We start from the raw sequence: 12,873 nt of genomic DNA, 5'->3' as shown, positions 1-12,873 counted from the left end.
AAGAAAGAAAGAAAGAAAGAAAGAAAGAAAGAAAGAAAGAAAGAAAGAAAGAAAGAAAGAAAGAAAGAAAGAAAGAAAGAAAGACAAAGGAAGAAAGGGAAGGCAAGGGAAAAGGAAAAGAAAATAAGCATTTATGTATCTAGTACATGCCAGACCCTGTGCTAAGTGCTTTAAAAATATATTATCTGATCCTCATACAAACTGGGAAGATAGATTCTATTATTACCATTTTAAAGTTGAAGAAACTGAGGCAAAAAAAAGGTTAAATGACTTGCATAGGGTCAGTCACACAGCTAGTAAGTGTCTGAGATTGAATTTGAATTTAGGTCTTCCTGACTGCAAGCCCAGCATTGTATTTGTTATTCCACTTAGCTGCAGTTAAGCAATTTATCCAGAATCACACTGATAGTCTACCTCAGAGGTGGGATTTGAACTCATCTTCCTGCCTCTGAAGCCAGATCTTATCCATTATTTTGCTATTCACTAAAGATTTGGTAGTGCGAATATATAGCTAAATTTTCCTTAGTCATAGTCCAGTTACCCCAGTACCAGGTATTCCTTAATAAATCTTGTTTTAAAATTCCTCTTACTAGTAAAGCCCTCTGTAGTTTGTTTGTTGTTTTTTTGTTTTTTTTGTTTTTTTTAAGAAATAGCCTGCTAGGGGGCAGCTGGGTAGCTCAGTGGACTGAGAGCCAAGTCTAGAGACTAGCCTCAGACACTTCCCAGCTGTGTGATCCTGGGCAAGTCACTTGACCCCCATTGCCTACCCTTACCACTCTTCTGCCTTGGAGCCAATACACAGTATTGACTCCAAGATGTAAGTTAAGGGTTTAAAAAAAAAAAGAAGAAGAAATAGCCTGCTGAAGTGTAAGGAGTGCTGGATTTACAGTCAAAGTGCTAATTTCAAACCCTGATTCTTCCACTTATTACCAATATGACCTTTAGCAAATCAAAATTTTTCTGAGTTTTAATTTCCTTATCTGTAATAGGAAGGAGGTTTAATTAGAGCACCTTCAAAGTACCTGCCAGCTTTAGATAGATGGTCATCCTTTGAACATGGGTACTCTGTCCACAAAGCCTTAATCAATCCCAGCAAGAAAGCCTTTTATAACTGAAACCACTTATCTCTCTTCTTTCTTTCTCTCCCCAAAGAAGGAAGGCAAACATCTATGCTCAGTAATTTTTTGTGAGCATCTAGGAACGATGCTTTCTTTTCCTCACTCAAAGTTAAAGAAGGAGTTGAGCAGGACAGAAAATCTGGACATATTTGCCAATTTTTCTTATCAGATTTTTAATGTGGCATCATTACTTGATTGAAATGTTATAATTAAGGACAGGTAGGTGGTTCAGTGGCTTGATAGCCAATCCCAGAGATGGAAGAATCTTGGATTCCAATCTGGCCTCAGAAATTTTCTAGTTGTATGATCCTGGGCAGATCACTAAACCCGCGTTGCTTAGCCCTTACTGGTCTTCCAATATACAGTATTGATTCTAACATGGAAGGTAAGGTTTAAATTAAAAAAGAAATGTTACAATTATCTCCAAACAGAAATGCCCGAAGTTAGTATACGTTCAAAAATATAGCCAGGGATTGGAAGATTATCAGCTACTCTCCTCCAATATATTCACATCAATGGCTGAGAGATGGCTGCACATTTCATCCTTTCTCTTACTTCCTTATCTTGAAACTATAAACTTTTTTTTTCCATCAGAAGAGCCAAAAAATGACTAGGTAGCGGGAGCCCATAGTTTTCTTACAGAACAAATTGGACTAAACTGTATACTTTTTAATAGAAATGAGTCACTGTTGCTGGCAGAGTTCTTTAGAACAAATCAGCCTCACAAGAAAGTAAACAGATTTATTCTTTTCTCTCTTACTAGGTAATGTTTACTGAAGAGGATGTCAAGTTCTACTTAGCTGAGCTGGCCTTGGCTTTAGACCACCTCCATGGTCTAGGAATCATTTATAGGGATCTAAAGCCTGAAAAGTAAGTAAAGGGAAAGAAGCAAAGGAAAATAAGGAGAATTCCTGGAAACCACATTTGTTCCTTATCTACTTCTGACAAGTGACACTAAAGCCTTCCCCCATATCCATCCTTCCTTCCCTAAAAGTCCTACCACTGCATAGCAGGGTTAGAAAGTCCCAGCAAAGCAGACTGGGAAAATCTTCATGCTGTCAAATTCTTAGGCAGAGATTCTAGGAGAGGCTAATGAATGCTCTTTTCTCCCTATTCTTGGAAAAGCCACCAAGCTGCTGACTTCTGAGATGTATTCAGATCCTCCTGAATACTGGAAAGAACCATTTCCTAAAATAAGGTGCTAGTTCCATTATTTGTCACTTACCACCGAGTTTTGACTTTCTTTCCTTCTTTTACCCCTCTCTACTGTGTATATACTTCTCGGGTACTTGAGCAGACTCAAGAAAAATAGGCTTCAAGCATTTCTCAATACAAGCCACTCTGTATATTTTGGAGGGGCCAGCTAATTGGCTTTCAAAGACCCCTTCTTGTACAGTATGAGGTCTGTATTCCCCAAATTCTCCTTACAATCAACCAGTGATTTTATTGCTAGAACTTAATTTGTTCATTATTGCTAGGATTTGCTATTGTTATTAAGCACCTACTACATAAAAAGCACCATACTAATCACTCTATGTATTTAATCCATTCTAAGAATAAAAGCAACTTTTCAAAATACCTTTTCCCTTCACTTTTATTTAGAGTGCTTGTATAGATAAGGCTGTAGTCACTCAAAGACAATGAGATTCGGTGTATATTTTTTTAAGTTCTAATTGACTAGTATAAAGTACAAATTCTTCTCTGAGGCAAGCACTAAATGTGTTTTTTAGATTTCTTGTGTGAAACATTTGAATATTCATGAGCAAAGTTTGCATGCTAAACTTTATCATGGTGAGGGAAAGAAGTCTTTGTTTATGTGAGATTGTGGGCATAACAGCCCACATAAACAAGTGCTTTTTGGCAGGTCTTATTAAATCATGTTCAAATGATTTTTGAAAGTCCTAGCTTGAATCTTAACATAGGAAGAATAATATTTTGTTAAATATTACTGTCTTGTTGAAAAGATGATACAAAAAGGAAATATTTTTCATTCCTATCTCTGATTTGTGGGTAAATATTTTAATCCTTTAGCTATCAACCTCTTGGCAAGTTTTAAGCAGATGATTTTTAGAGTCTTCTTTTGTTATCTTTGGTACTTAAAAAAAGTATCACTGAAAATAAACTTTAAAATTAGCTTACATTTCATCTCATGGACATCACATTATGGAAATCTATGGTACTGTGCGTGCTTTAACTCCCATTTTCCCATAGATTTGGGAATAAACAGAGATCTATGTGTGAGATATATTCATATATAGCATATAATATATATTCATACCCATAAATATTGAGGTAATAGTTGCTGATTGCACTCTTTTTTTAAAAATCTTAACCTTCTGACTTAGGATTAATACTAAGTATCTGTTCCAAGGCAGACGGTTAGTAAGGGCTAGATATTTGGGGTTAAGTGACTTACCCAGGGTCACACACCTGGGAAGTGTCTAAGGTCAGTTTTGAACTCAGGACCTCATCTCCAGGTATGGCTTTTTATCTACTGAGCCACCTAGCTGTCCTAATTCCATTCTCTTTTAAAGATTAAAGCAATATTTTAAAGTTTGAAAATTGCAATGTTTAATTATAGTGCTTGAAAAATGTCTCATTTATCTCCAGTTTATTAGATTACCATTCCCGAAAGTTGTTCATTTCTTGGTATGGACTATGTAAGAAAAACAAATTACTTTCAGCAGCTAAAAATTGGCCTCGTTATTATCTATCACACATTTTTTTCTTTCAATTTTTTAGCACACAAAAATTGCATAAATAGTTTTCTAATGGATTTTCCATAGGAAATGAATCTACGTATGATAACAAATGATAATATGAGATAATATATAAATGTTTTTCAAACCTCAGTGAACCATATAAATACCTACCTTCCCAAACTCGTCTTGTGTGCCTGTGTGTATGTAAGTGTGTGTACTACTGAGATAGGCAAAAATAATATTCTAAAATATTTCCCAAAGTGCCTTCCAAAGAAAATTCACGTTCTGTGTGACCTAAACAGCAGTTCTGTGAGTTCCCTTGGTTCATTTGTTTCCTGCCACGCTAATGAAGAATTCGGTTTTCAATCTGTCCTTAGACTGTTCTCTCCACTGTCTCTTGTGGTTTAATATGCTGAGTCTTCTTCTAAAGTCTCATTTTTCTTTCCTTTTCTTTTAGTATCCTGCTAGACGAAGAGGGGCACATTAAGATTACAGGTTTGTAAGACAGCTCTTACTAAGACTTCATCTCAGCCTTTGTAAAGTTATGTCATTTGCAAATGAAAAGATCTGTTAGTACCATTTCCATTTTTTTCCACAAGTAGCTTTTCACTTGATTTTTCCTGAACGTTTTTGTTGATTTGAGTGGATTATGATTCATCCTTTGCCACACTTCAGACTCCCTTAATTTGAATTTTGGTTTTTTTTCCTTTCCCATTTCTTTCCTGTTCTCATTTCTCATCTCTCATCTTCCAGTTGAGTTTCCTTTGTATTCCTTAATGCCACTGTATTGCTCTTAGCAAGAATATTTATAAAATTTTGTTGCTTTAGTCAATAACTTATGTATTTAGATCCTATTTTAGAAACCTGCCTGCGTATAGGAATTCATCTATATTTCCCCAAAGCTTTAAATCAGTGGGGTAGAGTGAAGCTAGGTTGCTCAGTGGATTAAGAGCCAGTCCTAAAGACAGGAAATCCTGGTTCAAATCTGATCTCAGACACTGCCTACTTGAGTGACCGACCCTGGGCAAGTTATTTAATCTCCATTGCCTAGTCCTTATGGCTCTTCTGTATTGGAAACAATACACAGTGTTGATTCTAAGATGCAAGATAAGGGTTTAAAAAAACAGTTGGATATAGCAAAGAATTTGAGAATCTCATGATACTTCATAATTGAGCTTCTTCCTGCTTACAGGATTTGACAACTATTGTACCTGGCAAGCAGGTACAAAGTTAGCATGTGAAGGCTCTCTGCCTCTCTCTGACTTCTGACTTTAGCTTTGGCTTCAGGGTTTGTGGATTTTCTCTCAGGCCAAAGCCACAGGAGGAATTAACACTTAAGCAGAAAAATTAAACTTAAATAAGTGGGCACCTTCCTCAAATTTGACTGAGGTGGTTGTTAAAGGCAAAGGTGACATTTTATGGAACCTTAGGAGTCTGGGATGGTGCTCTGCCTGTCGCTTCCATTTGAATGACCAAAAAAGGACACCAAATGGCAATACTTTCTGGGATTTATCATTTGGGAGCCCTAAGCTATTCAAGGGTATTTGGTCAGAGACAAACTCATTTTTAAAAAGTAGGAATACATTTAGAAAAAGTGGGGGAACAGAAGACCTCAACACTCTGAATCAGTGTGTCTAAAAATATGATTCAACATGATCTCATTCTTTTGAGATACTGGCTTTGATGATCCACATAGAAAAAAAGGTTTATGATGATTTCTGTTATACTTAAGTCATATATTTTTTTTATTTCCCACTTTTAGATTTTGGCCTGAGCAAAGAGGCTATTGACCATGACAAGCGAGCTTATTCCTTCTGTGGGACAATAGAATATATGGCACCAGAGGTGGTGAATCGACGAGGGCACACACAGAGCGCAGACTGGTGGTCCTTCGGTGTGCTCATGGTAATGGCCCATTTTGTTCATCCTACTTGTTGTAATGATCTTGTAGACATTCAGACAAAATAAATATGCATTGCCCCTCCCCAATCCCCTTTCTTCATTGCTCCTGGACTCCAATGGTAAAGAAATGTGCAAATAATTTAAAATATCAGAAGGAATTAGTCAGTGGTCTCTGACAGTATAAGCCATGCATCTGTACTCCTGTGTTTGTCCTTGTCTTCTGTGTTCTTTCCCTTAATCCAAGATATGAGTCATAGAGTCTCAGAGCTAAAGGAAATCTCAGAGACCATCTCATCCAACCTACAGAGGAAAACAAAACCTTCTCTGCTACATAATTAACAAGTGGTCATCCATCCTTTGCTTAAAGTCTTGTGATGAGAAGAAACACACTAAATCCTGGGACATTCAATTTTAATAAGTTGTTATGATTTTTTTATTCCAGCAAAGCTAAATCTGCTTCTTTACAATTTCCTCCTATCTGAGCTTAAAACATTTAAATATTTTATTCTTTCTTTAAAAATACATTTTACTGATGCCTTTGCTTATAATAAGCAAAATGCAAACATTAAATATACTAACCAAAAGGACAAAAACTATATCTGTCTATCTACCTATCTATCTGTGAGTGAATGGTGTGACAGACATTTTTTTAACCCTTACCTTCTGTCTTAAACTTGATTCTAAGACAGAAGAGCAGTGAGGGCTAGGAAATTGGAGTTAAGTAACTTGTCTGGAGTGGGTCAGATAATTAGGAAGTGTCCAAGGCCACATTTGAACCCACATCCTCCTGACTCCAAACCTGGTACTCTATCCACTGTGCTACCTAGCTACTCTATGTTTGATATGTCTTGAGGGTCAGGACTAGAATCTGGGCTTTCTAATTTCAAATTCAGTGCTTTTCCAATTATATTGCGCTGGACAAGGAGCATGTTTTTAAAAATTATCTATTAAAGGGAGGAACCTTGTAATTTTAAAAGTAATAAAATAAATTAACTATAGATAAGCCTTATGATTGCCCCTTTTTCCTGCCTCCTGACCTTACTGTAGGTATGAAAAAATGATATTTGGATGCTCATAGAATCTTTTTTGTTATTGTTGTTTAGTCATTTCATTCTTGTCCAACTCTTCATGACCCCATTTGGGGATTTCTTGACAATGATATCAGAGTGATTTTCCATTTCCTTCTCCAGCTCATTTTACAGATGAGGAACTGAGGCAAATAAGATGAAGTGACTTACCCAAACTTACATAGCTAATAGTGTCTGAGGCCAGATTTGAACTCAAGAAGATGAGTCTTTCTTACTCTAGGCTTGGCATTCTCTCCATATCCTATATGACATCCAATGCCTTGCTAGAATTGAAAAGCACTTTTAAAAATAATCTAATCCAAATCTTTCATTTTTTTAAGTAAGGAAACATCCCAGGAAGGCTTGGTAACTAACCCAGAGTCACACAGTTTTCTTGTAACAGCCACAAAGACTTCTCCAGAGCTTAAGTACAGTGTTCAGACCAGTCTTACCAATTTTCTCACACCTCTGTGACTTCTGCTTTAATTTTCTTTTACTAGAAGGTACGTATCACCTTCTGTAAAAAATGAGCTAAAAGTGCCAGCTTTAGGAAAAACAAGTAACTAGTTCAGGGACCAAGATGACAATTTTGGTTGGTTTTTAGGTCCCTGTACTCCCGAGTATCAAACATTCCTCTTAGAGACTATAATGTTGGAACTGTCTGACCTTCCAAGATCCCAAAGAGAACATCTTTACTCTAAAATTTTTTTCTCTCTCTCTTCATTTGTATGATCTTCAGTAGTATTCTACTGCAATGATATTTAACTCCATTACCTTTTCCTGTTAAAACAAGCCTTAAAATCCTAAAAAGATGACAGGGTGTAAGAGGAATCGAAGCTCGTGAAAGATTCATACAGCAATGATTTCTATAACCTTTTTCTATGAATGGCAGTGACACAGTTCTATCAACTATAAATCATAGAACCACTGAATCATAGATTCAGAATTAAAGGGACCTTGAGGTTATCTAGTCCAACTCCCCATTGCTTACCAAATTAAAATCCCAACTCTTTAGCCTGGAGAAAAAGAATTCCTCAGAGACATAGACAGAAACTCTCCTATCTCAAAAACCTCCCACACTAAGCAGAGTAATTTTTAAGAGAGCACCATTTATGACTTGTAAGATAATGTCCCTTATGGCATGTTCCTGGCCATAGGCATAGATAGGTTTATCATTCATTTATGTAAATTAATAGTTAATTACTCCCCCCAGTAACCTTCATAGACAGTTAGGTGGCAGAGAACCCTGGACTAAGAAACAGGATGACTCAAAATCAAATCCTGTGTAACTATGGGCAAATCACTTAACCTCTCTCAGTCTCAGACTCCTCATTGGGAAAATGGGAATATTTCTCACAGCTGCCTAAAATTCACCCTAGAAAATCTCTGATGGGGGCCTTAATTTTAACTCCTTCAGATGTTACTGACATCTGAAATTACATCTGAGTGATTCTACCTACCAGTTGTACTATATAAGATGCCCAATGACAGCTCCCTGAGGTCATTAAGAGTTGGACAGGAATGAACAATAAAATATGGTCAAGAACATGTCATTTAACCATCCATTCATTCATTGCCCAAGACACCTCTCCAGACCTGTGAACTGCTCAAGAGCTATATTAGTTGAGGAAATTTACTCAGCAGGGAGTTCCATAAATCAATTAAATCACATATCTGAACATAGATAGAAAGACAGGCAGATAGATGAATGGGGGGAGAGAGAGAGAGAGAGAGAGAGAGAGAGAGAGAGAGAGACAGAGACAGAGACAGAGACAGAGACAGAGACAGAGAGAGAGAAAGGGAGAAAGCGAGAGAGAGAGAAAGAGAGAGAGAGAAAGAAAGAGAGAAATAATAGATGATGAATGGATGGATGGATAAACAGATAGATGATAGATAGATAGATAGATAGATAGATAGATAGATAGATAGATAGATAGATAGATAGATAGATAGATAGATAAGTTAATTAATTAATTAAATGTTAGATTTTTAGTTGGATAAAATTGATACACAGTTCTGGATCTCCTGGTCTCATTTTGCATCTCTTCATAAGGGTCTTTCTACAGTCTTTGAATTCTTCATATTAATCTTTCTTGGTAGTACACAAATCCTCCATAATATTAAGATACTATCGACTCCAAATGAGTCACTTTTTCCCCATTTGGGGCTATCTGTTGTTTGCTGTTACATCTTTTGGTTTTCCATTGGGATATGTAGAGGCAAGCTGTCTATATAACAAGTTCGGTTCTGCAGAAAAGCTGTTGTCATCAGCCTCTTGGCACTGACCACCATTATGCCTAATCATTATCCATGTTGATTGATAGTTTGCATATCATCAATTTCAGGCTGGAAGGGACCTTAGAACTAATTGGATCTAGCCCTCTCTTTTTACTTGATGAGGAAACTGGAAGCCTGGAAAGATTTAAGTGACTTCTCAAAGTTGACAAAGGTAGTAGGTAGCAGAAACAGGATTTGAACTGTGCCTCTGTTTATTTTATTTGCCAACCGTTAAAGCCAATTTTATGCTGGAGTTTATTTGCTCTTATAAATGTGTATACATGTGACAAAATTAAAAGCACAGGAGAGAAGAGAAATGTCCCCTAAAAAAAGTTCCCTAAAGACCCTGCCACTTATAAAACTGAAGTAAATTGGTTTTGTCTTATTTGCCAACCGGTCACAGCTGAGTAATCATGAAGAGATTTTGATGCAATTCCTTATTGTAATGAGCAGCTGAGAGAAAAGCCCTCTCCTGTCACCATCAAGCTTCCCATTTATAAATCCTCAAACAATCTGCCTTGGTTGAAAGCACATAATCTGCAGGGTTTAAGTTGTTATCTAATAGGAGAAGGATTGTAAAGACCAGGTTTTAAGGAAGGTCATGGAATCATAGTAATAATAATATGATTTACATTTATATAGCATTTGAAGGTTGCAAAATGTTTTATTTATATTCTCTTATTTAAGCCTCCTCTTATTTGAGCCTGTTGGGTAGATGCTATTATTATGCCCATTTTACAGATAAGGAAACTTCCTGATTCCATTGACCTTTTTATCTGCTATGCCAGTTCACTGCTTTTTAAAACTGGAAGGAACTAGAAGTCATCTAATTTATCTCCCTAGTTACAGGAGATGAGGAAGAGGAAGGAAAATTTAACCAAACAAGTCCAACATCACACCAGCAATAAGTGTGAGATAGGATTTGAACCCAGGATCTCTGAGCGGTCGAGAGCCTGTACTCTTTCTTCTATATATAATTCTGCCCCCTTTTTGTGAATTTTCTTTTCCTCTCGTAATAAAAATAATTCTAAACCAGATGGATATAATATTACATTTTACAAAATTCTCTATAATAATCCTATTAAATAATTTAAATATTTGTATCCCGACTGTACAGAAGAGCATACCAAGGTGTCCCAGAGGTGAAATGATTTGCCTGTGGCCACAAGCAAGCCAGCCACAGAGCTGGGATTTATATCTAGATTCTTCTGGCCCTACAACTGGGGCAATCTCCATCGCAGGTTTTGAATCCATTTTGCAGTAAACAGAATGGTCCGTTGGGAGGGAATAGAGAGAGATGTAGTGTGTGAATAATAGTCTTAGCTCATGAAGAGATCAGCTCATAAAATTCATTTGGTTCACGAGGTACCTTCTGTTTGCTTTGCCAAAGAAAGTTAAATGCCATTAAGTTTCACATACCAAGACTGTTTGGTCTCCCACATAGTAACTGGTTCACTTCACTGAAGACAGAAGCCTGTAAGAAACTACGGCTGCATTTCTTTCTTTCACAGAGCTGTAAAATGATTATATTGCTATTCTAAGTGAATCTCCTTTAGCAAGTTCAAATTTTCTCGGTTGGAAACTTGTTACTTAAAGAAAACATTAAAAAAATAGTATTCGTGTTTATGTCCTTAGGAAGTTACTAGCATACCTCTTCATCAGACTGGAAATTTCTTTTCACAAGGTAGTTTTGGCTAATTTTGGTGGACTTTTTATCCTTTGCTTTTATTTTTCTGCTCCAATCTTGGATTTCCTTGCTCTGGGGGAATCCCTAGGTGAAAATGCCCTCCACCAATTCTAATTAGCAAGTTCTGTGAGTTAATCTTGGAAAATTTCCTAGGCATTGAGAGATTTTTTTTTTAATTTTGTGGAATTAGAATATGAGAACTAGAAAGGATCTTAGAGATCATCTAGTCCAGTGATGGGCAAACTTTTTAAAGAGGGGGCCAAAGGAAAGGAAATGCTCATCTGTCTGTCTGTTTCTAAGGCAACTCTTTCGAAGTTTAATTGTTTTGTATCCTACTCATTGTATTCATCAGATTAGGAATAATGTTGTGTGACAGGATAGAACATTGCAGGGGGCTGCATCTGGCCTGCAGGCTGTAGTTTGCCTATCACTGGGCTAGACCTTGCTGCTCTTCTGCCTTGGAACTAATACTTACTATCAATTCTAAGACATAAGGTAAGGGTTTAAGAAAAATAAAGAGGAAAAAGAGGAGGGAAAGGGAAGCTGGACCTGTGATTATTATTGGAAACTCTCAGGTGAGGAAAATTGCTTTACCAAAGTGGGTCTCTCTTAGAGAATAGTCTCTGGAGCACTAAGAGTTTAAGTAATTTGTGCAGGGTCACAGATCATGTGTATGTTAGAGGCAGGACTTAAAACCTAGGTCTCCCTGACATTGAAGCTACAAAATCATTTCTTTCTCTCTCTCTCTCTCTCTCTCTCTCTCTCCCTCTCTCTCTCTCTCTCTCTCTCTCTCTCTCTCTCTCTTTCTCTCTCTCTTTCTCCCTCTCTTTCCACATATATATACATAATATTACCCTATTTAGAGAGAGAGAGAAGAATAGATAGATAGATATCTATAAATAGGGGAAAATATAATCAGACAGATAGATAGACATGAGTGGGGCTCCATGTGAAACCTACTCAGCAAAACATCAGAGTCTGGCCTGGGCCGGTGGTAATTTGTAAGTGATTCTCCAATAGCTCTTGCTAAGCATATTCTTGCTCTAGCTGGGACTCAAAGGTGAGCTGTCTTTTTTTCAAATTCTACTGGCTAACTTGGTCAGTATCAGCAATATGGGCTATGGAAGCTAAAAAGCTTAATGTGCACAGTATTCCAGGGATACATATAAACCAGCTTCTGATTAAATGAGATGATAAAATGCCTTCAAACAACTCCTGAGTGACTCTATTCCTGGCAGTCATAAAGAAATGATCTCTTTCTCTAGGTTTGAGAGAGACTATTAAGGAAATCAAAATTAAACTTAGTAGATTAATGATGGCTTGAAAAAACAAACAAATTGGAAATTGAAGGGTTGCCCATCAATTAGAGAATACCTAAAAAAGTTTTGGTATATGATTGTGATGAAATACTACTGAAGTGATGAGCAGGTCTTACAACAATGACCAATATGGAAGTATGTTTTGCATGATAATTAATATATGTATGGCCCAGATCAAATTGCTTACGTCTGAGTAGGAAGGGGAAAGGGAAGGAGGGAAATGGTTTGGAACTTTTAATTTTGGCAAATGTATGTTGGAAATTATTATTACCTGTAATTAGGAAAATAAAGTATCTTCGAATCTTAAAAAGTAATGAGCACAAGCTACTTAAACTATTAGTGCTCCAGAGATTACTCTCTAAGAGACGTATAGATAGACAGATATAAACAGACAGATAGATTGATAGACAGGTGGGAAGGAAGGAAGGAAGGAAGGAAAGGAAGGAAAGGAAGGAAGGAAGGGAGGGAGGGAGAGAGAGAGGAAATAAGGGGCATATAAACAGATAGACATAGGCAGATTGATAGACAGTTGGTTAGATAGATAGATAGACATAGTCAAGAAAGACAGATTGATAGACAGGTGGAAACAAACAAACAAACAAACAAACGAAGAAAGGAAGGAAGGAAGGAAGGGAGAGAGAGAGAGAGAGAAAGAAAGAAAGAAAGAAAGAGGAAAGACGGGGCATATAAACAGATAGACATAGGCAGATTGATAGACAGTTGGTTAGATAGATAGATAGACAGACATAGTCAAGAAAGACAGATTGATAGACAGGTGGAAAGAAAGGAAGGGAAGGAAGG

At 36.9% G+C, this 12,873-nt stretch overlaps 1 protein-coding gene across 2 annotated transcripts in view; it reads left to right on the top strand.

The window, feature by feature from the left end:
- RPS6KA2 (ribosomal protein S6 kinase A2) overlaps positions 1 to 12,873 on the top strand; it is a 538,080-nt gene that overhangs the window by 420,187 nt on the left and 105,020 nt on the right. For both annotated transcript variants that reach the window (XM_044671880.1, XM_044671881.1), the window contains 4 exons: positions 1,882 to 1,988; positions 4,278 to 4,315; positions 5,583 to 5,725; positions 12,246 to 12,259. In XM_044671880.1, coding sequence (XP_044527815.1) covers positions 1,882 to 1,988; positions 4,278 to 4,315; positions 5,583 to 5,725; positions 12,246 to 12,259 — 302 coding nt within the window. The remainder of the gene's footprint in view (positions 1 to 1,881; positions 1,989 to 4,277; positions 4,316 to 5,582; positions 5,726 to 12,245; positions 12,260 to 12,873) is intronic.

This window comes from Gracilinanus agilis, chromosome 4 (assembly GCF_016433145.1).
Source record: "Gracilinanus agilis isolate LMUSP501 chromosome 4, AgileGrace, whole genome shotgun sequence".
NCBI classification, from domain to species: domain Eukaryota; kingdom Metazoa; phylum Chordata; class Mammalia; order Didelphimorphia; family Didelphidae; genus Gracilinanus; species Gracilinanus agilis.
The sequence above is the reverse complement of the archived record's forward strand: the minus strand, read 5'-3'. Positions and strand labels throughout refer to the sequence as shown.